Source organism: Gadus chalcogrammus, chromosome 5 (assembly GCF_026213295.1).
Source record: "Gadus chalcogrammus isolate NIFS_2021 chromosome 5, NIFS_Gcha_1.0, whole genome shotgun sequence".
NCBI classification, from domain to species: domain Eukaryota; kingdom Metazoa; phylum Chordata; class Actinopteri; order Gadiformes; family Gadidae; genus Gadus; species Gadus chalcogrammus.
This window is the reverse complement of record NC_079416.1, coordinates 10735964-10762811: the sequence shown is the minus strand read 5'-3', so window position 1 is coordinate 10762811 and position 26848 is coordinate 10735964. Positions and strand designations below refer to the sequence as shown.

Below are 26848 nucleotides of genomic sequence, written 5' to 3'. Positions count from 1 at the left end.
GCTTCTCTCATCACCTGGGCGCGCGGAGGTACAGGTATGACACGGACAGCTCGCCTAAAGATCATTTCCAGTGAATCGTCAGAGCCTCCGCAACATACGCGCGGAGAGAGAGGAACTCGGTCTGCGCCCAAACGGATAAGTTACCGAGGCGCGTTGAACAGAACCACTTCTGGTGCTTCCTGAAGTGTTCCTCGCGGAAATGGTTCACCTGAAGTTTAACTCTGGACAGTGAACATGAAGTTTGGAAAAACAGATGCGCTGATTTGTTTCTGATGGACAGCGGCTGAGGATAAAGAGCCGCATGCGAAAAAAGTCAAGGTATGAGGACGGGTTGGTTAAGATGTTATTGGTATCCGACATTTTGGAGTGTTTTGTTGTGTTTGTGGACGATCTTCCCCTGTTTAAAAACTGAAGCTCAACCCAAACATCTATTGAATCAATTGGAGGTGGGTAAATTAATTCGAATGGTTTTGTTTAAGTTGTGTTAAGCGTTTAAAGCGACCGAAACCATTTCTATGGCTCTAGGAACCCCTAGAGCTGGGATTAATTAGGATCCCAAGATATCGTTCCCACAATTAAATGTCGTAATGCTAATTCAAGAGATCCAGTTTGTGCAGTGGCATGCACTTGGGAAAAAATAGGTGTGGGAGACTTGCTTTGCGTGGCCTTGAGGGATCATAAGCAAAAGTAATTCAAAACCAACGTATTGCTTTCTCAATTTAGGAGCCTTTCACAATGAAGGCTTTTGTGTTTTGTTGCACCATTGACCTAGCAAGTGGGACTCCTTAACAGTCTTTCTGACACTTGGTGCCATCTATGACACAGACAGACACTCTGCAGTTCATTGACCATACTTTAAACAGAGCTTCTGGCTAATGGATTGTTGATTCACCATACAGAAGATAACCTTCTAGTTGCAGAACTCTGTTTTCGGGGGGAGATGTATGTTTATTCTGCCATCTTTCAGTGGACTCTGGACCAGCACCAGGGCTCAATCCCTACTTGGAAAAACATTGCAGACATATCATCGATCCACACTGAAATCACTTCAGCCCCGAGCTCAACTGATGGGTCAGAGGGTTTGACGGTCGTAGAAATCCAAGTCCAAGCCAGGACTTGGACTTGGATGTTGGTCTGCACAGCCATTGTTTACTCCCTATCACAGGGTTGGCTTCTCTCACCCTCCGGTAGTTCAGGTAGAAAGAAAAAGAAAGCTGGCGTTTGTTTAGGAAGGGTGTGTCGCATTCTGTTCTTCCTTGCTCCTCCTCTGCTTCTGCTAAACTCCACCATGCCAGGGCTTGTACCCATGGAGATTATAGGTGTGTTCTCTAAACACCGCACAACACAGATGGAGACTTTTCCGCACAGGAACAGGAAGAAGGAGAGAAGGATGCCAGTCATGGGTAGAGAGGGAGGTAGAGAGTGAGGTAGAGAGAGGGAGAGAGAGAGGTAGAGAGAGAGAGAGAGGTAGAGAGAGAGAGAGAGAGAGGTAGAGAGAGAGAGAGAGAGAGAGAGAGAGAGAGAGAGAGAGAGAGAGATGAATCATGATAAGGGTTTGTGGAAAACGTTAACACAGACATGACGTTCTGTGTTGTTCTGCTTAGTAACGCAGGTGGGCTGTAATTATTCCTTTTATTATTCGTGTGATGTCTTTATACGTAACATTGGCTCACCCATCAGTTGGTGCAGCTGTTTATTGACTCAGTCCCGAGGGGCACCTGTTATGCTAAAGAGGGCCTAAAGGAAAGCTGTTCGTTGTTCACTGTGGTCAAATAAATGGTTGTAACGTAATGCATTAAAGAGACCTTCGTTGTTAGTTGGGGGCAAGTGTGTTGGACTGTGTGTTGAAAGCAGATTAATAAGACTTTGTGGACGGTATCGAAGTTGGTGATCAATGTGTGCCAGTTAGTCAATGGCCAGTCAATCAATGGCTGTCCATTGATTGGAAAACAATGGGCTTTCAATCAGGGGGGTGATTGGTTACTCATCAGTGAGCTGATATAGGGGGAAATATTGATCATAGATGTAAGAAATTAGACATTATTGAATAAAGGAGGTGTGTGTGTACTATTCAAACATCTACGTACCAAGAGGACTATTCGGCCCTCTTGTTAATCTTTAACAAATAGTTTTTGTCGTTGTTGGTCTTGTCTTCGCAACCTTATCAGAAAGGCAAACACGCCACTGAGAACCGTCTACCACCCCTTGGCTTCACCTGCCTGCTCTGCTCTCGGGGTTTGAACTCATGCTGACAGGGAATGCAGGTTCGACGCATCGTTTCCCCGGGCGCCAAGGTTTTGTTTTGACTATTGGGATTGAACACAAGGCTCTGAGATGCCAGGGTGTATTTAAAACATGAAGAAAGCCACTGTCCAGCTGTGTTTGCCTTAACGGTTTCCCAGTGTGCTCTGACAGACGGCTTTGGTGCGAGCCGAGTCTTAAGTGCCATAGAAACGGGAAAACTCAAGCAGAGACCCCTAGCAACCTCTGGGAAGCCCCGCAAACGAGGCAGGAATCTCTTTCACCAGCCCGGCCGTAGCCGTGCTCGTAAACTCTCCCTGAAGGGAAAAGAGTTCAGAATCCTACTGGGTGCTTCGAAAACAAGATAATTGTACCTTTTTTTTTAGAAGCACAGTTGAAGTTAATCCTGGAGGAGGGCAAGAGGATAACCTATTATTGGTAAAATAAAGCTAGAGCCCAAATACTAAAACACAATTGGAAATAGACCTGAGCAGTATGTAATACTTCATAGTAAAATGAAGCGTGGTAATGGCTGTCAATTAGGTTTATTTAAAAAAATGTAAAGGCTCATTAATCTGTGACGGGGGGGGGGGGGGGCATAGGGAAGTCTAAGGGAGGGAGAACAAGAGCAGGAGAAAGGGGATAGAAGGAGATTTGGAGAGAAGAGCTCCTCAGTAATTATCAATCTCTCAGGAATGCAGGCTCTTCTCCCATTAGACAAGCTGCTGCATGGCCACCGTGGCCCAGCGACATGCTAACTAGCAGTGAGCTGTCCACAGCTACACGGCAAACCTAACAAACGCAAACAAATATGGACACACACACAAACACATGGACACACACACACACACAATTTCACACACAGACTCACTTGAACACAGACATGCATGGATGGACACACACACAAACACATCCATTCGTTTTTCCTCTGTACACATAAATAAACAGCGGAATTACATAATGTTTAGCTTTTATTTATGACATGGTTGTTTTGTATTGTATTGTGGGGTTTATGTGGCGTTTAATACGTTCTAAAGTGTCATTATCTACTCAGACCTTTCTTGAAACCATATCCTTTCTATAACAAGCAAGGGCTCAATAATGACAGCAAAAGATTATCTTTCAACCGAAATGCTTTGCTACAACTTCATGTGCCATTCATGATGGCAGTGGCACGTGAAGTGGCCTTTTGGTTGCAGTCGGTGAACTGTTATTGGTAATGACTTGTAACATTTCTTCAAAATCTTGTTTGAAGAAAGGACGGAAATATATATTCAGATTATAAGTAATCTTGAAACTTCAAGATACAACGTCAGGTGCCTTGAGGTGAGAGACTTGGGCAAGCCTCCTCAACAAATGCTGAGCAAAATCTTTCCAGTTCCTTCTCTTGCTGATCTCACCTGGAGGTAAAAAGGGCCACCACAGATCTCACAGTAATGTCTAGCCCAGACATGGTTTCCCAAGTACGCTCTTGAGTAGCAGTCCTCTCCTTTGTTTGCCAATGCCAAGAGAACAGCGGCAACGCCCTATACCGATGCCTACAGGTGCTTTGCTGCAAACCAGCTTTATAACCAATACTGACTGACCCTTTACCAAGGCACAGCAAACGGATCACCTTTAGATTCCACAACTACCGCAAGGGCTTGATGGTAAGTAATAACGTAGGGTTATGAGTAAGTTAAGTAAAGCTTTATCTATACAGTACTTTTTGAAATGCACAGTTACAAAGTGCTATGCACACACACGCACACATTATAAATGACAGCTCTAAAATATAGCTCAATGATAAACAGACCAAACTTTAACCAAAAACAAAAACGTAACCAAAGGATACGACGTGGATGGAGATCTCTTCAAGATGGGTTTGAATCAGTCCAAAGAGTCAGCAAATCTCACAGATAGGGGAACATGGTTCTTGAGGGCTCGGGCCAAAACAGCAATGGCGATGACTATTTGGTTCTGCGATGAGAGCGAGGGATGCAGAAGGAGCAGGAATTTGAGGATCAGAATGGTCGAGTAGTGGAACGAACAAGGAGGATATCAGTCATGGAACTGTGGGCGAGGCATGCCATGGCACGTATAAACCATCAACAGGATCCTGTAGTGCGTTCTGAAATATACAGGTAGCCAATATAGAGACGCAGAAGTGGGTTAGGTGGGCTGTTAGCAAGATCGACGTCTGTTTCTACTTAAAAGCCTATGGTGACTGCATTTGTAACCAACTGTAGAAGACTTGGAGCCATATAGGGTGTATAAAGGGTGTCTGACTCCTAGTGGAAAGGTGCTCTGTTCTTCACTTCCTGCCTGTCGCCATCTTTGAAAAAGCTGCCTAACCTCACCGGCTCCTGATTTACCTTTATCTGTATTCACTGTGAGGCTATCCTTTAATATTGCAAGGGTCTTCTGTGTTGGAATATAACTGTCTGTATTTCTTAAGCTGTTCAACCTTGACAGAGATTCACAATTAGTACACAGTAGTACACATACCGATACATAGCGTTACTTCCTTACTCACGGCTGGGCCTGGCCCCTATAATCTTTACAGGCTGGTGGGAGAAGTCATGGCTAAACTAGAATAAATACTGGAGTTCTCTCTGTCGGCTGCGTGCTGTGACTCATGGCCCTGGGCCGTGAACCCTCCACCAACCTGCAAATACACATTGTTCAGTTGTCCAAGTAGATAAGGAAGTGATTGCACCTTTGTGTGGAAAAGTGTATTGTGTGAGTTTCCTCTGTTGCTGGTTGGGAACGAGTGTTGAGTTGTACTTGCGTAGAGGTTACTGTGGTAGGTGTTTGGCAAGCTGGGCATTAGTTAACTTTCTACGACCGTGGTCAAAAAGCTTTTGTACTTTTTTCAAAATTATGTAATTTGTGGGAGATTATGTCATAAGATCTTATCCTCTAAGGCCACTATCGAGCAGATTTAACACAAACATGTTCCTCAGTTCCTTCGAGCCAGCTAAAGTTAGGTCGTGAGAAATCCCATTCACTTCAACCTGTTACTTTTATGGGCAGAAGCTTGTAAGTAAAGAAAAAGACAGCTAAGTTGCATAACCTGGGATTCTCCGGTATGTCTCAGTCGGGATCTGAACCTTGGCCTAACTGTACTCATACAGTAAGCTCCCGCATCGCGCTGCAGGCCAGGCAGGTGTCCCTGCTCCAGCCTGTCAGCACCTCTGCAGGCCTCTCTGCGTTTAGACGAGATTCCCTCACAAAATATATGCTCCTAACCTCGCCCCCGTGGGGCCCAGCTGCCCCGGCCTCCACACACCCAAAGAGAGCCTGCCCGTCATCTAGAGAGTGGGATACATTTAGTCCCAGCTAGTTGCCTCAGCTGGTGCTAGTGTGCAGTGCATATGTTGATGCTAGGCGACTTGAGGTTTGCCGTAGAGACCGGTGCCGCCCATCCAATGTCAAAGTCTCACCTCTTTTGTAAGGCGTAAGTAAACAGCCTGTTGGAACACAGGCCTGCTCTAGCAGGATCAGGGCTTGGCTGGGCTGGGAAGTGTGTGTGTGTGTGTGTGTGTGTGTGTGTGTGTGTGTGTGTGTGTGTGTGTGTGTGTGTGTGTGTGTGTGTGTGTGTGTGTGTGTGTGTGTGTGTGTGTGTGTGTGTGTGTGTGTGGATACATGGCAGCGTTGTGCCTGCTAGCGCTGTGTGTTCTTACCTAGAGAGACCGACGGGAGACAGACTGCGAGATGCGTTTCTGCAAAGTGTGTGTGCGAATTGTTTGAGTCTCAACAATCAACATTTCTGAGGAGTGGTGAGGGAGTAAAGTAATTACTGTAGTGTGCAAACATGGCAACTCTGTAATTTACCTCCTGAGAAAGGTACTTGTGAAAAGCATCCGATACCATTTCTCAGGGGCATTAATAGTTTACGTTCATAATATCCAAAATGGCCGAAGTGCCTTCAGTTAATCTCATTGGAAAAAGAAAAGCTTACTTTGGACAAACCAACCCTTTTGAGTATGGAGTGAACTGTGTAATGCTCCCTTCTACCGGCCGTGCCATTTCCAAGGGCTACCCTGTCTTGTTTACGTCAGATGTTGAAATTGTGTCAACAATCTCAGAATCCCAAAATTACAGGTTGTCTCTCGGCTACCATGGCAACGATCTGAGTCACATCACGTTGACTGGACACGACAACAGCCAAGTGGGTGGTCCTCTGTCTCCCACGGGTGCCTGAGGCTGCAGTCATCTTTGGCCGATCACAAGAAGGTTTGAGGGGAGTTTAGTCGTGGGTGGGGGTTGGGAGACGGAGGGGGTTGTCAGGAGTTTACTGGCTCCCACCTAAATGAAACAAGCCATGAATTCCTCCACTGGAGACACGGGCGTCTGTGTATTGTCGGCCCTTGGCCGTCGCAAAAGCATGCGGCTGAGTCATTCCCTGAATGACTGTAATTTGCAGGAGGAACACAGATCAGGGTGCTGGGAGATGAGGGGGCCTGCCTCACTTTTCCTACCGGGCGGATTGCTGCCCCAGTCCTAAAGACTGGCCTTTCACTCTTTAGCTTAGCCGCGGTTAGCTACACCTGCCCCGTCCGTGTGACCTCACCCAATGACATGTGCTTAGGAGGAACTCTCATCTCAACACACTGGTAGTAGATGAGGTGTCAAATCCCTACACACACACACATACACACAAAGGTAAAGCACTTTGGGAACCTTGAAAAGCGCTACAAATATGCAATCAATTATTTTTATTATCTCACACACAGCTAGGTTTGGTAGTTTGTAAGTGTCATCCCTGTTTTGTCAGCATCGATGTCTTCCCTCATAGGATACTAGTATATCCGCCCTCGCTTCAGACGCTGAAGTCATTTGTTTCTCGGTTGCGTCAGTGTGTGAGCGGTGATGCTAAGCACCCTCTGACCCCAACCTTCAGGAAGGCTTCGTGAACATAGGCCCTCAAAGAGGAGCGAATTCCAGCGGTGAAACGCTGACATTATCGAAGACTTGAATGTAGAAGAAAGTTAATTTATGATGGTTGGTAAGGGGGCGCCTGCCTCCAGTTGCAACACATCTGCCTGTAAAGAACCGATGGATCCACAACCCCATACTCCTACCCCGCCTGGAATAGTGTAGCGCTTTGATGCCGGGGAAACCGGGAAAGACGACTCATTTGGGGTTTTCTGAGTCGGTCCCGTGTTGGGTTTGTGTGGTCGCATGTGATCGGCCCAGCCGCCAAGGAAACTGTTTGTAGGGTCTGTGTGATGGCAACCATTAATCAATTGGCAACGTGCCTGGGCAGCACTATAAAACTGTCTTATTCTACTGTCAAGAGTCGGGAAGCGTCTATCGTACTGTCCGAAAAGAGTGAAACCCCCATGGGAATTCTCCTATCCCTTCATCCTTAAGCAAACATCACACTCCTTATCAAGGCGTTGGGGGAGGAGTCCTCCCACTCCTCCTTCCTCCGCAATTGATGTCTGTCTACCCCGCGCTCCCCTTCTCATCCGCATATTTACAAACCTCCATCGGCACGCAGTATTTTATTGAGACGTGACGGATGTGTAATGATGTCTGCGAGTTGGAAAAGGCCCAGGCGCTGGGGGGACGCCTCAGAGCCCCCGCGGCTATGCTTCGGAACCACGGCCCCAGGGCGGAGGTATTAGCCCAGGTGGAGGAGGCGGAGCAGGAAGTGCCCTGCTCCGAACTTCCTCTAACCTAAAAACAAAACCCCAACGAAAAGCATAATAACAAAGTGCCGAAAAGAGGATAAGGATAAATCAACTTTTGTATGAGTCTGCTTTATGTACTCTTGAGTATGTATGTCAAAGTTATTTGTATAATATATAACGCATATCAACGTACTTAAATGTATGAAGTACACTGATATGTCTAATTGTATGTAACATAGCATTAATGCACTTTTTACGAGGCACCAGTGGGTTTGAAAGTCAGGTAAACATGGCTCAGAGTCGAGTTTTGCGTTCTCCTTAGGCAGCTCCTAATGCGCCGATATGCCTCTTAGCCCTGTGTGTTTGTGCCTGTGCCTAGGTCTGTGTGTGAGTGTGAGACTACGGGTGGGGCTTTGAATTATGACTCCATGTTGTGGAATGAAGGGAGCGGTGCCAGTTCTTTACAGAGCAGAGCAGCCTGGCTGGGGAGAGGTGGTGGTGGTGGAGGAGGCGGGAGGGCCGGGCAGGGAAGAGGTGGTGGTGGAGGCGGCGGGTGGGCCGGGCAGGGAAGAGGTGGTGGTGCTGGTGGTGTTGGGGGAGGTGGGTGAGCTGAGCTTATTATCCGTGCATGCAGGAAGAAACACGACCACACGCACATATGCTCTGTAAAACACACACACACCACACACAACACCCACACACACACACACACACACACACACACACACACACACACCCACACACCCACACACACACACACACACACACAACCACAACACCACACACACACACAGAGCGCGCGTGCTCCCCCCCTCTTTACATAACAGTTGGGAACACTCAATAAATACTCTTTATTTAAGTTTGATGTCACAATGTTCTCTGTTTACAGTTCAGACCGTACATTACAGTTGAGCCTCCCTACAGTCCCTCACCTAAACAGCCTTGTGTTCCTCCCCAGGTTTCAGAACGTAGCTCCAGTGTCTGCCAGCATGTCGAACCGGGACTCCCTGGGGTTCGGGGACCTGATCCCCCAGGACGTGGCCGAGGTCTTTGCCCAGGAGAGGATGTCTAAAGGAGGGCGGCGCAAGAAGCGCAGTAAGTCCCTGGGCCGCGCCATCGACTGGTTCAAAGGCAAGAAGCGGAAGGACGCCGACGCCAACGGGCAGAGCCCGGGCCTGGGGCCAGGGCTGGACCTGGCGCTAGAAGGACCTCCTGCCGGTCCTCAGACGGGCCAGAAGACCGGCAAGCCGGGCCACTCTCCGGGCAGCAGCCGTGGTAAGAGTCCACCCCCCCCCCTCGACCCACTCCGCAGGTGACAGGAGACACAGCTCTATAGCACAGAGTGGGCCAAAGGTTCCTGGAGGCATCCTTGAAAAAGTGGCTGAACCCCTGCTCACTCCTTATTAAGGACATCTTCCTCTCGCTTTTGGGATGTTAACAATTAACAAACGTACTCCGACCCTCTCCCATATGATGGGAGAGGGTCGGAGTAGGTTTGTTAATTTCGGCTTGTGTTGTTGTTGTTTGTTGTTGCTGCACTGTGGTTCAGGGCACAGCAAAATATTTAAGGATCCCACAATTGATGGAATATGAAGTGAGTCATAATTCACGAAATTAATTCAGGAGAAGTCTTGGTTTTATGAGTCATCCTGTGGGGTTGCCACAAGAAGCAGAAGCAATGGGAACATAGTCAGCGTCATGCGCATGTTTGCTGACTGCAGCGCTGTTTGAACCGAAGTCCCCTCTGAGCAGCCATTTGCTAAAATATAATCTGGGGCCATTCTCTATGTCATACTTGACATCCTGAAATATGATACATTTGTTTAAATCGACATGAATAGCTTAAAATTCTTGAGCTTGAATAATGGTGCAGACTACGATTTCAGACTTCCCGCCATCTTGGTCCTTGTAGCTCAAGTTAGATCTTGCACTTGCCCATTTACACCTTGGAATGTTGCACATTAGCAGGCAAATGCTTTGGCTTGTTTTTGTTGCAGATGGCATGGTGTGTGCTTTGGACTAAGGCTATTGTAAGAACAAAATAAACTACTTTTAAATGCCAAATGCTTTCCTTTGTGGTGTCAGGATTATACACCATGCTTATCCTGCACATTCTTATTATTGGTCAAACAAACCATGCCCCAATCGGTCCTCTTCATCATCATGTCCAAAACAAACATCACACGTTTGTTTGTAGTTTACAGAGAAGAATGGTGCTAAAATACTGGAGCCCTCATAGTTTGAGGCCTGTAACTGTGCTGGCCTGGGTAATTTCTCTGTGCATGGACAATCAGGCCCTGCCTCTTTCTGTCACTTCTCCAAATGAAGGTCGAGTCCTGGTACTTCCAGCACAACTGATGTTTCCTGCCTCCAGGGGATTTCCATTGCTTACCTCTGTGTTTGCCTCTCACCGCTAATGTAATGCGAAATAACGCAATCAAGTGTGTCTGACGCACACCGCAATTTATCTTTAGGGTACAGGGTCGTTTGAGGATATAAGATACACACACACACGCACGCACGCACGCACGCACGCACGCACGGCAAAAGATTCAGGGTTTCTCTGAATGCAAACATAAAAGGAATCAAAACCAGCTCCTTTTTGTCAAGGCACAAAACCAAAAGAAATATGTCACATGCCTTGGGGTTAAGATCGAATAATCTGGCGTAAGATTCCCATCCTGTTATGTTAATGTGATTTATATGTTAACTGCCCCTCCAGACCTTTAAGTGACAGGCGTTCATGTGATGAGCGTTAACAGCCATGAGGCTCTCTGGCAGGCCTGGTAGGGCCAGGGCCCGTCTATTAAGGAGGAACATGGGATTTCTGTTTATTTATGACCCTATACGAACTGCACCTCCCCTCAAAGAAATGAGAGCTGTGACTCGGCACAGATCAAACCGTGTGTGTGTGTGTGTGTGTGTGTGTGTGTGTGTGTGTGTGTGTGTGTGTGTGTGTGTGTGTGTGTGTGGTGTGTGTGTGTGTGGTGTGTGTGTGTGGTGTGTGTGTGTGTGTGTGTGTGTGTGGTGCAAGCGCACAAGCTTTGCATACAATCTAGTGTCTTGGTCAAATACCCAACAAAAAGCAGCGCGGTTGCTATCAACACACTGGAATAAAAAAAAAAAAAGGCATAATCTACTAATGTGTTTGTGTTTCCATATCAGGGAAGCGTGACAATGGTTCTTTTCATACAAGTGGGAATGCGTCAAGCAAGCCCATGTGCCGTTCTCTGCCCCTGAAAAGTGGAGCAGTAGCAAAGTTCCCAGTAGCTAGTCTCTGAGATAAACCCCTCCAGCCCTTTACAGAGGAGTGAAACCCTCCCCTGGGCCCCCAGCACTGTTTTGGCACATATCGCCTAGACAAAGGCGTAGACCTAGCCCCTGTTGGGCTCGTAATCTATGAGGTGACACAAGTCAAGGAGACTGGCTGGTGTTCTGCTCACAGCCGGCTCTACCTGAGCCTTCACCTAGTTTGCGCCACTCACTCACCTCGTGGATTCCCCGCATTCCTTTCATGAAGACAAGAGGAAGCAAGGGAGGGGATGTGTGTGTGTGTGTGTGTGTGTGTGTGTGTGTGTGTGTGTGTGTGTGTGTGTGTGTGTGTGTGTGTGGTGTGTGTGTGTGTGTGTGTGTGTGTGTGTGTGTGTGTGTGTGTGTGTGTGTGTGTGATAGTTTATGGAATTTGTTTGGGACAATTAACCAATTCATATTATTTTCAAATGTAAAGTTTATGATATTTTGAATCCGCAAACAATCTAGTGGTTCTCACATTGTTGTGTGTATTTGTGTAGGCAGGGTTTTTCGGATAGATAAGAGGACAGGCCTTTTGAAGTAATGATCAAATGATCGGTAGGGGAAACAGGTTTGGCATGGTCATTGATAAAGTTTTGTTTGTCCTGCTGAAGCAATCATGTAAATTGCTCTCGGTCACTGCGTAGCGGAAGTTCCTAGCGGCTAGATTTAGGACGACTTGAAACAAGGACTCTCCTGGAACGCTGGCTTTAATGGCTGACGTGGGCATGGAACATGGTCATCTATGTTGTGCTCCTCAAAGGGCTGAGAATCCTGGTGGGGGTTGACAGTTGTGTGAGGCAGCAGACTGTATAATATGTATTGATAATATACCCGTCATTGTTATATTATTGAATTTTTTTATGTGTGCAAGACAACAAGCTTTTACTCAATACATATTGTCTTACCTTAAGATGCCAAACAAACCGTCAGCGCAAGGCAAATGGTAGGGCCTGTGAGCACAAACAATACTTGAACCCGTCATGTTTCAGTCCGTTTGCAGACTAGTGTCGTGATAGAGCGGGGAAAGGGGGGGATTCATTTCTGAAATATATCATATAAAATACATTAATCTGTACCAGATTGATAAACACTTGGTTGATTTGTGCATTTGTAATCTTGTGAGTGAAAAAGTCTCTTGAAAGCGCTTTGAGGATGGTGTTCTGTTTGTTGTGGGGTGGGGACTCTTGGCATGTAGAATATAGTGCGGGTTAAATGGCATACAAACGGCAACTGTCTTTCTTTCACATTACAACACTGCCTGGGCTTCTCTAAGACTGCCACAGGCCGCGGTTATTATTTATGAATCATCAGTCTATTGTCGGCACACAGAGATATGTTACAGTAGTTTTCGTTGTTGATACCTGGGCCTTAAAAGTTGTAAACTTTCTCAATGGATATAGAGCACGCATGGCAGGGAAGAAGCTTTTTGTGAAGGGAGATGAAGGTCTACCTCACCATCATGGGCTGTAGTTGATCTGGCTATTCAAACATAGCCAGCTGACCTGTAGTTTCCACAGACTTCCCTGTTCTCAGTGACCTGTGTTTATCCAAGGACTATGGTTTTGATAAGTGTGTACTTGTATGAAATGGGATTTTCCCATTTGACACGCACAATGTTTTACTGTGTCGTGCAAGGGTGGTTTGTCATTGTTTTGACTGACTGTGTCTCATAGAAGAACATACAGTATTTTGTGTTATTATTATTACAGTACTAAGGCGTGTTCCTCTTATCAGACACCCTCTGATCTCACATCTTTCCGCTTTTATTCCTTGACTGGAGTAGTCTTTGCCCCACCACCATTTCGATCAGTGTGAGCAAGCCTTAGCCTGCTGACTGTATGACATTTCTATCCAATTGGGTTTTAAATGTGGCAGATTTCTCTGAGCCTATCAAGAGGCAGGCATGGTTTGTTACCAGAGAGAGTGGTGCTGGAGTTGGAGTAGTGTTCATCTCTCTCTCCCTCTCACATTGAGTCAGCCGAACCTCCCAATGGGCAGGTTTAAAACTCTCCTCATTAGCGTAATTAGCCTGGTTTAAAGTGTGACTCGATGCTAATTGAGGTGTGTGTGTGTGTGTGTGCGTGTGCGCGCGCGTCTCCTCACAAACTGTGTGTAGCATTGGGTTGGTCACACTTCACAACGGTTGGCTGCTCACTGGTGTGCGTGCATGTGTGTGTGTTTCTGGCATTGGGGCACCGTATCATTGTTATATGCGAGAGCAGCTTGGCCAGGCTTCATCAGGTAACCCCTCATTCTCACACCACCCCCTTGCTTCCTTCCTTCCTCCCTCCCTTCCTCCCTTACTGTGGTTCCAATCATTAATGACCAGGAGCTGTGTGAGAAACCCAAACGGCCACACAAGCCCCCGGACAAGCGCACTCATGCACAACGCGCTCCCCCTGACACACAGACAGACAGACAGACAGACAGACAGACATACAGGTGGCTGTCTGTCTCTCTGCACGTCCGGTCTGTCTGCCAATCCCCGCCTCGCTGTCATCTCCCCGCGTCGTCTAATAGCTGTTGCTGCTTTGAAGGGCTTAAGCACCTGGCACCTGACGGCACCCTCGGAGCCAGAGAGGGCGAGAGAGCGAGAGAGAGAGAGAGAGCGAGACACACAAGTCGGGGCAGGAACCCATGATGTGCGCATGGGAAGGTGATTGTGTGGGGATGGGGGTTGGGTGGAGGGGGCATGAGGTCTTTTGTCATCAGCACTAGAAGTACCTCTTGTCTAGGATTGTGTTGTTGTAGACGATCTCATTAGTAATTAATTAGTAGTTAAGATGTGTGCGTGTGATTGGTTGGTGCACTTGGGTTGTTCTTATGAAGTACTCGTGCACTACCTCCACCTTCCTGAACCCTCGGCACGGCTGACCTCTAGAGAGGATTTGTGTCAGAAGAGAACTCTTTGAAGCCTGTCCGACCTGTTCCAGTTTGCTAACAGACGTTGACGTGGCTAGCCTGGGACTGAACGGTGCTGGGAGTGGGAGCCCGCTCACTCTGTATGAGGAGAGAATAATCCAGATTTCAAGTCTGCCAAACGGATGTGTGCTCAATGATACGTCCCGCCAAAAATGGATCATTGGTCACACTTTACGCACCTCTTAGTAAACGACAAATCAACGGAATAATCAACAGTAGTTGATTATTCAAACCTTCGCAAAATTGAGTCTAGATATCTTAAATAAGGGCAAAATTCCCATCACAAGTAACAGTGATGGGCATAGTGATGTCTTAAAGGTGCTTGTTTATTTTTCAACAGTGTAGGAAAATGAAAGTATTCATTTTATAACGAACCATGTACCAAATATTAAGAAGCAAATATTACTATTTGTACGTCAATTACTTTTAATTTTGATTAAACCGAGTAGCCTCAACCCCCGAACAGTAGGCCTATGTTCAGGCAGTGGGGCGCACTTCCCCTATGTGCTATCTCAGGCTATGTGGCTGCCCACAGCAATATGCTAACGTGCTCCTGTTCGCTCAGGTGCCTACCATGACATCAGCGTACTGACGTTGTGGAAGTGATAAAGTGCCCTCGAGTGAGTTAGTCAATCGGTAAAATGACTAACAGACGCAGCGGCCCGTTCGATGCTAGGCAGCGTCTATGGCTGCCGTTGTCCACACGTGTGTTGCATTTGCACTCTGTAGTATGTTTTTGGTCTGAGTCATGCAGTGAGTTCATGATTATGGGAACGCTTTCCATTTGTTCAGATGTCATACATTCCATGTCATGTCTGCTCAGCACACCAGGAAGCGCACAGAACTTGTGTACGGCCGACGTTCTGAGCTCTCTCTCTCAACGAAAGGGGGAAAAAAGAAAAGGAGTTCTATTGTTTTTCCAAGATCAAAACCATGTGTTGGTGTTTTTTGTTTTTGATAAATAATCTCAGAGGAAGAAATCTGCGAGGAAATAAACATCCTTATGTTTGCTGCATGCCTATGTAACTGGATGATTCCTGAGATCCCTTTGTTTGAAAATAATAGAAACGTTTTGGTTTCACACAAACTGTACCACACAGCAACACAACTTATTTTCATGTTTTTAATCTCATGGCATTTATTTGCATCACGTTACTCCCCCTTGTGGATGAAATGATCGTAGAACAGTGTTTATGAAAGGGCTTTATCCATCATCTCTGCCAGTGAAACAGCATTTGATTTTATGTTGTTGCAATGCACATTCCTGGATGAGGACATGGGGAGGGGCTTAGAGTTTGGCAAAGACGCTGAATTAAGACCCAAACAAACACATTTCCTCGTCCTACTAGTGTTTACATGCATCAACCCTGCACAATAGAGGTCATAAACACTCACTGACCAATCTGACGTCTATGGGGTGGGGGGTTGGTGATGGACCAATAGGATGACAGAAATTAAGCTCCGAAGGATTAGTGTCCGAGCTCTTGTTGTTTATTGGTGGCCCGGAACCTTCTCACTTCCACGTGGAGTGGTAACGGACGAAAACAAACGGCCACAGAAAGGATTCGGAACATTATCCGTGTTGATCTTTTGTTTGTGTTGAGGGGATGTGACATACTCCACACAGGACCACTGTCGGTCTGTGCTTCTTTGTGTATTTCCACTTTCCTTTATGTCAGTTGGAGATATATTTTTACTAGTTATTTTTCCCCAGGTAGTTTATGATTTAAAACACGAACCATGGTGCTGCTTGTGACGAATAACAATGTAGATAATTTTAACTGCTTCCCAGTCATTTTCAAAAGGAATGGTGAGTAGGAATGTTTGGTTTATGGGGGTCTTCGGGTCTTTCTGTTATTCGAATGGGTAGGTTATAATTGTAGGTTATTGGTGATTAATATACTTGGTTCCTGGTAATACTGCAAATATTTGCTAGGAATTATTTTAGTAATTCCTGTGAGAATTTATTTATGAAAGGAATAACCTTTTTTTCTGTTCTAGTGAATCTATACCACACATGCTGATATTTAACAGCTAAACTATCAGGGAATTATCCCTTTAGATAACTTCAGATTATTGGTTGCTGGAATTGCTATCCCCAACATTACATACATTAGCAGTGTGTGCATTAGCAGGTCGATAGTTGGCGTGTGTGTGTGTGTGTGTGTGTGTGTGTGTGTGTGTGTGTGGTGTGTGGTGGTGTGTGGTGTGTGTGTGTGTGTGTGTGTGTGTGTGTGTGTGTGTGTGTGTGTGTGTGTGTGTGTGTGTGTGTACTACTTTGTACTACTTACAAGATTAAATTGTACTTTACAAAATTATACTTACTAATGTTTATGTAGTCCCTAATAGGGGTATTATAATGGTTGTTTGACATTTTTATATGACATTGTTTATACATTGTTTATAACGTATATTTCTGATAAATACTTGCAAACTTGCAACAACAATTCTTCAAACAGCTGTCAGGTTTTTAATAACAGGGATATTTATTGAACATTAATCAAATGATGTATCCAGAATTGTTCCCATTCTACTCAGATCCTCTTTGATATTGACTCGTGTGATGTAAACTACCCTAGATACTTGATCATATGTAGATGTAATCCTCTCACAAACACCCTTGTAAGAGCCAGCGGGCCATATTAATAACAGAATTATCTGTCAATATAGATAGACTAATGTAAATAACAATAATAATTAATATGGTATTAAACAGGGATGCTCAACCTTGGACTTGCTTCTTCTTTAATAAATCTTGCTGTTGCTCAGTAAATGTGTTTTTAAGACCTTAAAGGGATTCTTCACTGGTGGAAATATGTAGGTTAAATGATGTAAATAATTATATTTATTGTAAATGTGCAATAAAAATGGAAATGGGTTACTCCTGGCCTGAGAAAAGGCAGAAAGTGTCCCTCTGGCTCAAAAGTAAGAAATCCTCCAACTACCACAGTGCATTGCTCTCGCTGCAAGCCTGCCTGTTTCCGTTTGAAGGGGGAAGGACCCATGGTCCTAGCGCGAGTGTTAGCGCGAGCAAACTTTGTGTAAACATATCCCCGTGATACGTTGACTAGTTTAGATTTCTGCCCTTGTTTTTTCAAACGCATCACTTGAATATTAATGTACAGCATAAAAACATTTGCTAATTACATTAGCTCAGCATATCAAGTATTTGTACTCAACCTTTTTTCACCAGTTGAAATAAGTGTTTATCTTATACAGTAGGCCTACTTTAGTAAAACAGCACTTGGGTTAGTAAACATATCACAACAACCAACATGAAATTGAAGTTTTATTCATGAAAAAATATGAACTATTTACAAAAATTTAACGTGTAGGGTAGGTTTGCTAGAGTTACAATCGTCACAGCTCATCTTGAGCTTCTACTGTCTCCTGGTAGCCACGGTACTGCCCATCTTGTGCTGGGTAATTAGCTCTGATGGCCTGGACAACACAGGAAGCCGATACTCTCTAAGATATAAAAAAAAAAACATTAGCAAAGTAAGATAAATTATGCCTTGAGTAGCCTATGCAGCATTACACAGACTTCAAGCTAATATAACGTAGCCTATGCTCTGCCAATAAGATCAGCTACTTTCGGATAACTACATTGTCACGTTCCCCGGGATTCAAAACTGTTGTAGCCAAGTGGTATGTAGTGTGTTTAGTAAAAAAAACAAAAAAAACACTTACTCTATGCTCAGACGTCTGTTTCTCCCGGAAGGCTTGGCTGGCGTTTCAAGTTCACTTTCTGGGTCTGGAAATATCCAGTACCAAACTGTTCAGATGAGGCGTAAAGCCTGGGTGAGAGGTTACACACGTGGCCCCACCCTCGCCCGATTCAGCCATTTATTCTAGAAGAAACTGGCATCGCTTTCTAGCAGGCCAGCAAAGTTTTACTGAGATAACATCAAACGCGTCATTTGACGTCATCTCAGGAGAAAATAAGATCAGTAAAGCTGGGCCAAGGGAAGTCTTGTTTAGAATTAGGGATTTTATTTTTATTTTTTTATAATACAATAGCGATTTTTAAATTATAGAACTCGGGTTCTGAATCGGTGAAGTATCCCTTTAACGACTCCATTTCATTGGCCAGCCCCCTAAGGCGTTGGATCAATGCAGAGCTAAGACTATAGAGCCTGATCGAACCCCTTTCTGTTCTCTCACTAGCCGTCGCAAGGCAGGGGGAGGAGGACAGGACCCCAGCGCCTCCGCTGATCCAGGAGAACGTCTTCATCGAGTCCAGCAGGCCCAAGTACATTGAGGACCTCCACAACGAGGCCCAGGAGGGACTGAAGCTGTTCCAGCAGGAAGGTAATTCCCCTCCCACCCAGTCAACACACCCTTTCATTGTGTGCTGACATCGTTCTGACTGAGGCAATGACTCGGTAACAACACCTTTCCATGTATTTAAATTAAAAGGTTTAATGGTCATTTCGTCCAAGGTAAATGTATTCAATAAAATGATCACAAGAATAAAGCTTCAATGTGTTTCTTTGTTCACAGAGACGAGCAATGGTGTGGAATTCCGTGATGATTTAAGCAGCATTGTAAGTCTTGTTCTTGTCACTACTTCTTCTTTTTCTTCAATGTCCCCTTCTATATATCTGAGCTCAGTATTTGCATTAACAAGGCAAAGACCCTAAAATGTTTGGATTTCCACAGTCAACTGTTACCACCCAGCCAGAGGATGATGGCCAGGGGTTTCTGTCTGACAGCACGATGGCCGACACATCCTCCATCGTTTCTACACAGTCCACCGTCTCTTCAATGTCCTCTCGCTCAGGGATCACCAGACAAGGTGACTCAATTAAGCTTGTTTAAATGCTGCTTGATTGATACTTTATTCATATCTTAGTAACCTTATTCCCTCCTCAAGTTGGCATCTATACTCTCTTATCGCAGTGTACTGGCACTGACATTTTATCGCGTCAACGCTAAAGGGGGATTTTGTGTTTCTCTGTGCAGGATCCTCCTTCAGACCCTTGAACTCCGGCAAGAAACCAGAGAAGGCGAAGCACAGAAGACGAAGCAGGAGGACGGTTATGGGAATTCCCAAGCATGTCCAGAGGGAACTCGGTGTGTAACCTTCCCATGTTTTCCTCATACCCGACATACTCATGAAAGTAAACACATCGCATGGATGCATAGCTTTTAAAGCTTTTTAATCTAACATTGCCTCAAATTGACAGAAGTACAGTGCATTGACCGATTATGACGTAACACTGTAATAGATAAGCGAGATCATGGACATGATTGATTACTAATATGATTCCCGTGAATATAACCTCCCTTTGCCTCCCTCTTTCCAACAGGACTGGATAGAATGGAGTGGAAAAGTAACCCAGTGCTGGATGAGGAGCTGGATGAGAACATGAACAGTGAGGCAGCATGCGACGCCGTCGACAGGCCCTCACTGCTGACTGAGCCCAGCGTCGGCCTCCATAACGCCCAGGTCAACAGGGCCCTGGCCAAGTCTCAGACCCTGCACACCAGCAATGCTCATGCCTCCCACAGGGACGACCTGGCCTTGCTTCACCGCCTGAACAACGAGTCAGCGCACAGGCCGCGCTCCCTGGCCGTCCCGTGGCTGACCACCGCCCACAACGGCCCGCACGGCCCCCCCAGCCCTGTGATGTCCATGAACCCCCACGCCGCCTACATGTCCAAAATAATTCCCAACGCCGTGATGCCTCCCTCCGTCGAAGTGCTGGAAATCCAGCGCGGACGGAGCCGTTACAGTCAGAAAACAGTCAGCAAGAGCAGCCTGCTGGTGTCCAGCCCGACCGGCTCGCGAGCCTCCTCGCGGGCTTCGTCGTGTCGAGGGCCCCCCTCCCGAGCGTTCTCCTCCAGAGCGTCGAGTCGGTCCTCCGCCTCTCAACAGAGAGCCAACTACACGTCGGACAGCTCCGGGTGGAGCCGGTCCGAGTCGTCGGAGACGCTGGTGTCAGACTCCTCCACCATCTCAAGCAGCACCACTCCCCAGCAGCATAGCTCGGCGGACGAAAGACGCGCGGCGCGCCACGGCTCCCCCCCTGCGGACAAAGTCAGCCTTCACTCCTCCGCCAGCAGGGTCTCCAACGGGAAGACGGAAGGGATGGCACGCAGTCTCTCCATCATGAAGTCCAAGAGGGCTCCCCCACCGCCCAGTCGATCCTATTCGCTTCACAATAGGATGAAACGGAAGTCACGTGACCTAACGGAGCCAATGACGTCGTCAAAGGAAACATCCCCCCAGAATTCAATGTGCTCTGGGAAGAATAGTGTGAAGAGCAAGTCTGGTGAGAAAAAGGAGGCCGCAGTGCCTCCAGTGTCCCCCGGTGTGTTAGATAGCCCCGGGTACACTGCGGACACCAGCTCTCTGGACGACTCCAATGGCTCTACGTCATTCAGCCCTATTAAATCCCAGCTGCAGGCACCCGAGAAAGTTGGCACTGCGAAGAAAGGGGAGTCACCTGCTAAAGTCACTACATCCGAGCTGCAGCCACAACAGGAGAACGTGTTGAAGAAAACCGCGTCCCCTTCCAGTGGCTACTCAAGCCAGGCTGGCACACCTACACACCTTTCTAAACATCCTCTCGCCACATCCCCCAAGCCCAAAAGAGGATTTCTTTCCAAGCTCCAGGGCTTATTTCCTGGGTCCTCTCCACCTAAGAACCCCACAAAGCCTTCTGATCCACAGCCAGACTCCAATGGGGAAACGGGAAGCGCCAGACCCTCAGTCAGGGTCCTGAGAGAGCTGTTCAACATTCCCCCCCCACCGAAGGTCCATGCGCCTCCTCCTCCTCCACCAGAGGTGTGGGCCCACAACAAGCGTACGTTCGAGTTACTGCTGGGACCCCCTGCCCCCTATGACTCCTATGCTGCTGTTAAGAGGAACCCCAAGGACAGGAGACAGCAGAGGCCGTCGCCTTCCATATCTGTCAAGAGTGCATCCACAGAGGGCGAGAAGAAGAGCGGCCTTATCTCCGCAGAGTTGATCAATGGAGTCCTCTCCTCGATGGTATTGAAGAAAGTGCAAGAAAGTGAGCAGTGTCAGAAAGAAAACAAGGAAAGACTGACGTATGTTGAGAATTGTGAAAAAGTGAAAGGCCAGAGCAATGCGACAGAAAAAGCTGAGTTGTCAAGTGGAAGTGTGTTAGTTAATGGAAGGTCTGCGGAGGTCACAGAGAAGGTTCACGAGAGACTTGCGGCAACACAAGGGGATAGAAATACGGCAACGCACAAACCAACATCGGTGACGCCGGGGAACACTTCAGTTGAGACGCAATCCCTACTATTCCACACTCCTACAACTCGACCTGCTGTATCCCCACCCCTGGAATCTCTCTGGCCCCCACCACCACCACCAATGGACCCAGCCGCTGAGACCCTCCTCATCAGACAAGACGGGACTGATTTCCCCCTCCCACCGCCACCATTGTTGAGTGAGGAGGGGCTTGTAGTACTGGAAAATGTGCCACAAGTTGAGGTGCGGCTGGATACTTCTGTTCCCCATGTAGCCATTGTGCAAGGGTCGCTGAATGCCCCATCGGTTCATACATCATTGGTGAGCCCGATGAAGACACCGAAGACTCCCCCGCTGAAGACCAATAAACCAGGGTCCACTGCTCCCAAACCAAGTCCACAGAAGATTAAATTAATACTACCCACGCCCCAAGGATACCCTCCTCCACCTCAGAGTATCCCTCCACCACCACCCTTTTCAGCCCCAACCCTCCCTGTCAATCTGCCTGCGAACCCACTGCTCACAGAAGGGTACCTTCCAACGCTCGTGGAAGCGGATAGTACTTCAACGGAGCAGCTAGGCGGCCCACCCCAAGAATCCCCACCGACAGCCCTCCTTCCTTCAGCTCTAAGGCTTACTCCACCTAAAAGCATTCCGCCTCCTCCACAGCCTAAGGCTACTGTGTCTGCATCAGAGAGTGTTCCCCAACCGCCACCGCCCCTCCAAAAGATTCTACCCACCCCTGGAGAGGCAGCCCTTTGTATAGATACAAGCCTTCATGCAGCCTCGGTACTCCCTGCTCCTACTCCTGTTCTGAGCCCTATTACAGAGCCACTGGAAGCCCCACCTGTGGCCACAAAGCCTGTTCCTGGACCCGAGGTTACCCACTCTTTACCTTCACCTCCTATTAATCCTACTACGGTTCTTACACTGATTACGAAGCCCCAGAAAGCCCCACCAAAGGCCACTGAGCCTGCTCCAGAGCCTGAGGTTCTCCCCTCTTTAACATCACCTCCTATTAATCCTACTCCATTGTAACCCTGGTTCCAAAGCCCCAGGAAGCCCCACCTATGGCCACGGAGACCGCTCCGCAGCCAAAGGTTACCACCTCTTTACCTTCATCTACTCCAATTGTAACCCTGGTTCCAAAGCCCCAGGAAGCCCTACCGAAGGCCACTGAGCCTGCTCCAGAGCATAAGGTTACACCCTCTTTACCATCACCTACTATTAACCTTACTCACATTGTAACCCTGGTTCCAAAGCCACAAGAGGCCCCACCGAAGGCCACTGAGCCTGCTCTAGAGCATAAGGTTACACCCTCTTTACCATCGCCTCCTATTAATCTTACTCCCATTGTAACCCTGGTTCCAAAGCCCCAGGAGGCCCCACCGAAGCCCACGGAGCCTGCTCCAGAGCATAAGGTTACCCTCTCTTTACCTTCATCGTCTCCTTCCCAAGCGACTACTGATGGCTCACAGCAGCCCTGCAAAGAGACCAAGGAGAACCAAAGCAAAGAGCAGAATGCCGCAGTTGCAGAAGTCTCAACGTCCGTAGTCACCACTGTCGATCAGCCATCAGTCAATGTGCCGTCTGTCAATAAAAGCCCTGAACCTAACAGAGCCCTGGACCTGGTACAGCCCGAGGTGGTCACTGAGGACCAGCAGCCCCTGAGTCAGGGTGCACTTGAGTCACAGACGGTGGTCCTCAAGCCAGCTCCTTCACAGCCCATGATGATCAGCAAATCTGAACCGGAACTGCTTCAGACCGAAGTGGTCATCGATGCACAGCCTTTAACTTCACCGCCTCCTCTCCAGACCCCTACAGATATTTCTCACCAGCAGGCTAAAGAGACACCAGAGGACCAAAGCAAAGAACAGAAGGCTAATGTGGATGTCAGTAACAGCCCTGAATCTAGCAAGGCCCAAGCACAGGTTCTGCAGGATTTGGTCGTTGAGACCCAGCAGCCCATACGTCAGGTTGTACTGGAGTCTGAGGCAGTGGCCTCCCAGCAAACTCCCCCCCAGCCTGTGAACATCGACCAAGCCCAGGACCTGCTACAGCCAGAAGTGGTGATTGAGGCCCAGCAGCCCATTAGTCAGGATGTACCTGAGGCAGTGGCCTCGGAACAAGCTCCCTCAGAGCCCTTGAACGTTCCCTCGTCGTCAGCTCCAGCCCCACAGGTTCCTGCCAGTGCTACAGAACCAGGAACCACAGAGGGCAAAACCGTGGATTCAACCTCTCCACCGGCTCAAGAAGAGGGAACCACTTCTTCGGACACACCCTCCCTTGCAGAACCAGTCAAGCAGAAGTCCACGGATGGCAGTCCCGAAGCTACCAACGACCAGGGCACACAAGACCAGCCAGTGGTTACCATGAGGACCCGGAAGCCTGAAAGCCACATTCAAACTCACTCATCCAGTGGGGAGGCTCCTCAAAAACCAATCAGAAGGTCACTGATCATGAGCTCTCTTCCAACCATAGCTCCTCCCGTCGTAGTCGACTCACAGGAAACCATCCCCAAATCCCCGTCTGCCGAGGTCACACACATCTCTGCCGCCTTGCCCCCCTCCCCTACGAAGAAGTCTCCTCCCGCGACCAACAGTGCCCCTTCCATGAACATGCAGGAGGCTATTCGCCTGAGGACCGCAGCTCGAGCAAAGAGCCCCACCTCACCTCGTGGCCCAAAGTCCCCTTACGGGGGAGACATGCACAAGTCTCCCTCCAGCGTGGCCAGCTTTATCTTCTCCAAGAACACCCGAAAGGTGGGGACTGCACCTGTGCCCGAGGCCCAGCCGAGAGTGCAAAAGAACAGAGCTGCTGAGCCTGCTGCTGTATCAAAGCCCGTCAAAGAAGATGACCTAGAGGAGAAGAAGCAGGGTGTGAAGGTGCCACCGCCTGTGGCTAGGAAACCTAAAGCCCAGGCCAAAGACACGGGGACCAATGTGGGGACAGAGTAAATGCTGACTGCAGGACAGGAAGCACTACCAGCGAGCACATGAGGTGAGATGTCATCTCCTATTGTTTACATTTTATACGTAATGCATGGTAAAGTGATAAAGAAAGATTGATGCACATATTTTATTACTGTATGAGGAAACTGTATAAATGAATCGATGTATGTCTAGGTCTTCTTTTTGTACAGTAGTACTAAATATTTCCACTGTTCTTTTGCCTAAGGTCCCCCAGAAACACCAATGGGACAACAGTCTATGTTTATGGAGGACGGCAAACTCTAATCAAAAGAAAAACAATACAGCAAATACTTGCATTTTGGAAGGACGAACAACCAACACACACAATCACATTGTAAAGATGCAACAATTTAAGTAATTCAAGAGAAGAGACGTGAGATGATGGGAGTTATTTTAAGATTTAGTTTTGTTGATGGATAATTTGAAAAAAGAGAGCGATATTTTTAATTTCATGTTAGTGCTATGGGTCTTATTATCAGCTATTTGTTTTATGTATAATATTAATAAAACATATAAAATGTTATAGTTTATGACATGCTGAAATGTTTAATTTTACTTTGCCAGTTGGGCTTCTCAATTATACATTGCTAATGCTTGCGCGTTATGGCAATTATAGCTGGGGATATGCTGCCCTCTAGTGTCGATAAAAGGCAATACATGTACATGTACCACTACTTATTGAAAATCGATGGATGCTTCTAGTTACTACATCTTACAATAGGGAAACTGGGGTGCTCTGCTGTGATATTAAAGAATTGTCTTTATTTAATATATCCATTCCTTTTTGATATGCACTATGAAAATAATATTCCTCCTGAAATGTTGGCCTACTTTCAAAATTGTTGAAAGTACATGTATGTGTTACAAAATATACTGTTTGAAATAAGTTATTTTTCCTCTCTTCCTGGAAAATGTGTCATTATTATAAAATAATTTAATAGCCTACCTTGTACAATTTCCTGCTGCCTGTTGCCAGCGCAGAATTAATCAAACATAGAAATACACTTCTGTTGATTTTAAGTTGTTTTGCTTTCTGCTAATACAAATCCACCTTGCACACCGATAATCATCATCTTCCATGACTTAGGTCTTTAAGTTGATCCGTTTGCTACCTTTTCTTTAAAATGGCTGATTTTCAGGTCACTTCTGATGATAAAATCCTATAGATGGCTGACCATAACCTGAACATCACCCCAGCAAGGGGACCTTCTTACGCTGGGAGCGCAGGGGTCAGATCCAGAACTCTGGCATGGGAGTCAGATCCAGAACTCTGTCCAAATGAAATCAAACCTCTTCGTTCTCAATGCTTTCATTCACTGCATTCAAAATGACGGTACCCAAACCAAAAGCTAACAGTATCCATCTTAGAAACAGAGGTTTGTCTGTTATATTTGATAGTAAGAGCCGTGACTTGATTGACAAATAAACCAATTAAAAGGAAATAAATGGGTCAATTTGTTGTTCTGTAATACAAAGCCTATGCCATATAAAAAGCAATACAAATACATTTCTAACAAACAAGTATTCTTGTCCACCAAATCACACAAGCTACTTGGTTTATACTTTATCATGTTTAAACCTTAGGTAGCCTACGTCATCGACTCATTATAAAATTGCTATTGTAATTTAAAAAAAAAAATTTTTTCCCTCAGTCTAACCCAGTCTTCTCTTGGCCCAGCTTTCCTGATCTAATTTTCTCCTGAGATGACTTCGAATGATGCGTCATCTTGGGAGAACTTTGCTTGCCTGCTAGAAGGACTAGAGTCCAGCTGCAGCCCCGGAGAACAACACCCTGGCGTGACAACAAAAACCCAGGCGTGACACAAGTACTCTGGTGTGATGGAAGTGATTTTTTTTAAACTTTTTTTACACACCACTATCAGAAACCAAAGATCAACCATGGAAGTAAGTGAGACTGTCAATATGCTTAATATATTGAGTAATATTCATGTTAAAGCCGTGCCGTGGTTTAATTACTTTTCGCTAAGTTCGAATATAATAATACTGTGCCCTTTTTAAAAAATTAGCTGCGCTTCGTTCAAGGAAGTAAGTGAGAGATAACATGAATATTACTCAATATATTAAGCATATTGACCGACTCCAAATAAATACTGTCTAGTACTTTTCTAAATCGCGGAAGTGATCAGTAGGCTATGTAGCAGTATGGTAGATAAATGACCGCAACTCAGACCTCAAATATTAGGCCTTATATAAAAATAATGCACCCGAGCCGCTTATTTAAAAATATGCTCTTGATTAGCTTAACCATAGCCTTACTGGCTTACGTGAAACTGACATCCCTGAGTCATATGCATTTAAGAAAATAATTTAGAAAAGTACAAGACAAGCCTCCTCCTACTACAAGTTACAGACCCTACTCGGACGCAGACGGATACTATTGGAAAGTTTGCTGGCGCTTCCACTCGCGCTAGGACCATGGGTCCTTCCCCCTCCAAACGGAAACAGGCAGGCAGTGCAGCGTGGTAGTTGGAGGATTTCTTACTTTCGAGCCAGAGAGACACTTTCTGTATTTTCTGAGGCTAGGATGAAACGATTTCAATTTTTTTTGCACA

At 46.6% G+C, this 26848-nt stretch overlaps 1 protein-coding gene across 1 annotated transcript; it reads left to right on the top strand.

Moving 5' to 3' along the window:
* Positions 1 to 26777, top strand: LOC130382460 (mucin-2-like). Its single transcript, XM_056590225.1, is given in 9 exon segments — positions 1 to 318; positions 8821 to 9137; positions 18246 to 18389; positions 18582 to 18625; positions 18741 to 18876; positions 19044 to 19154; positions 19391 to 22332; positions 22335 to 24303; positions 24481 to 26777. Coding segments are annotated over 8 exon segments (5637 nt in total). The 5' UTR covers positions 1 to 301; the 3' UTR covers positions 24261 to 24303; positions 24481 to 26777.
* Positions 26778 to 26848: the final 71 nt, after the last annotated feature.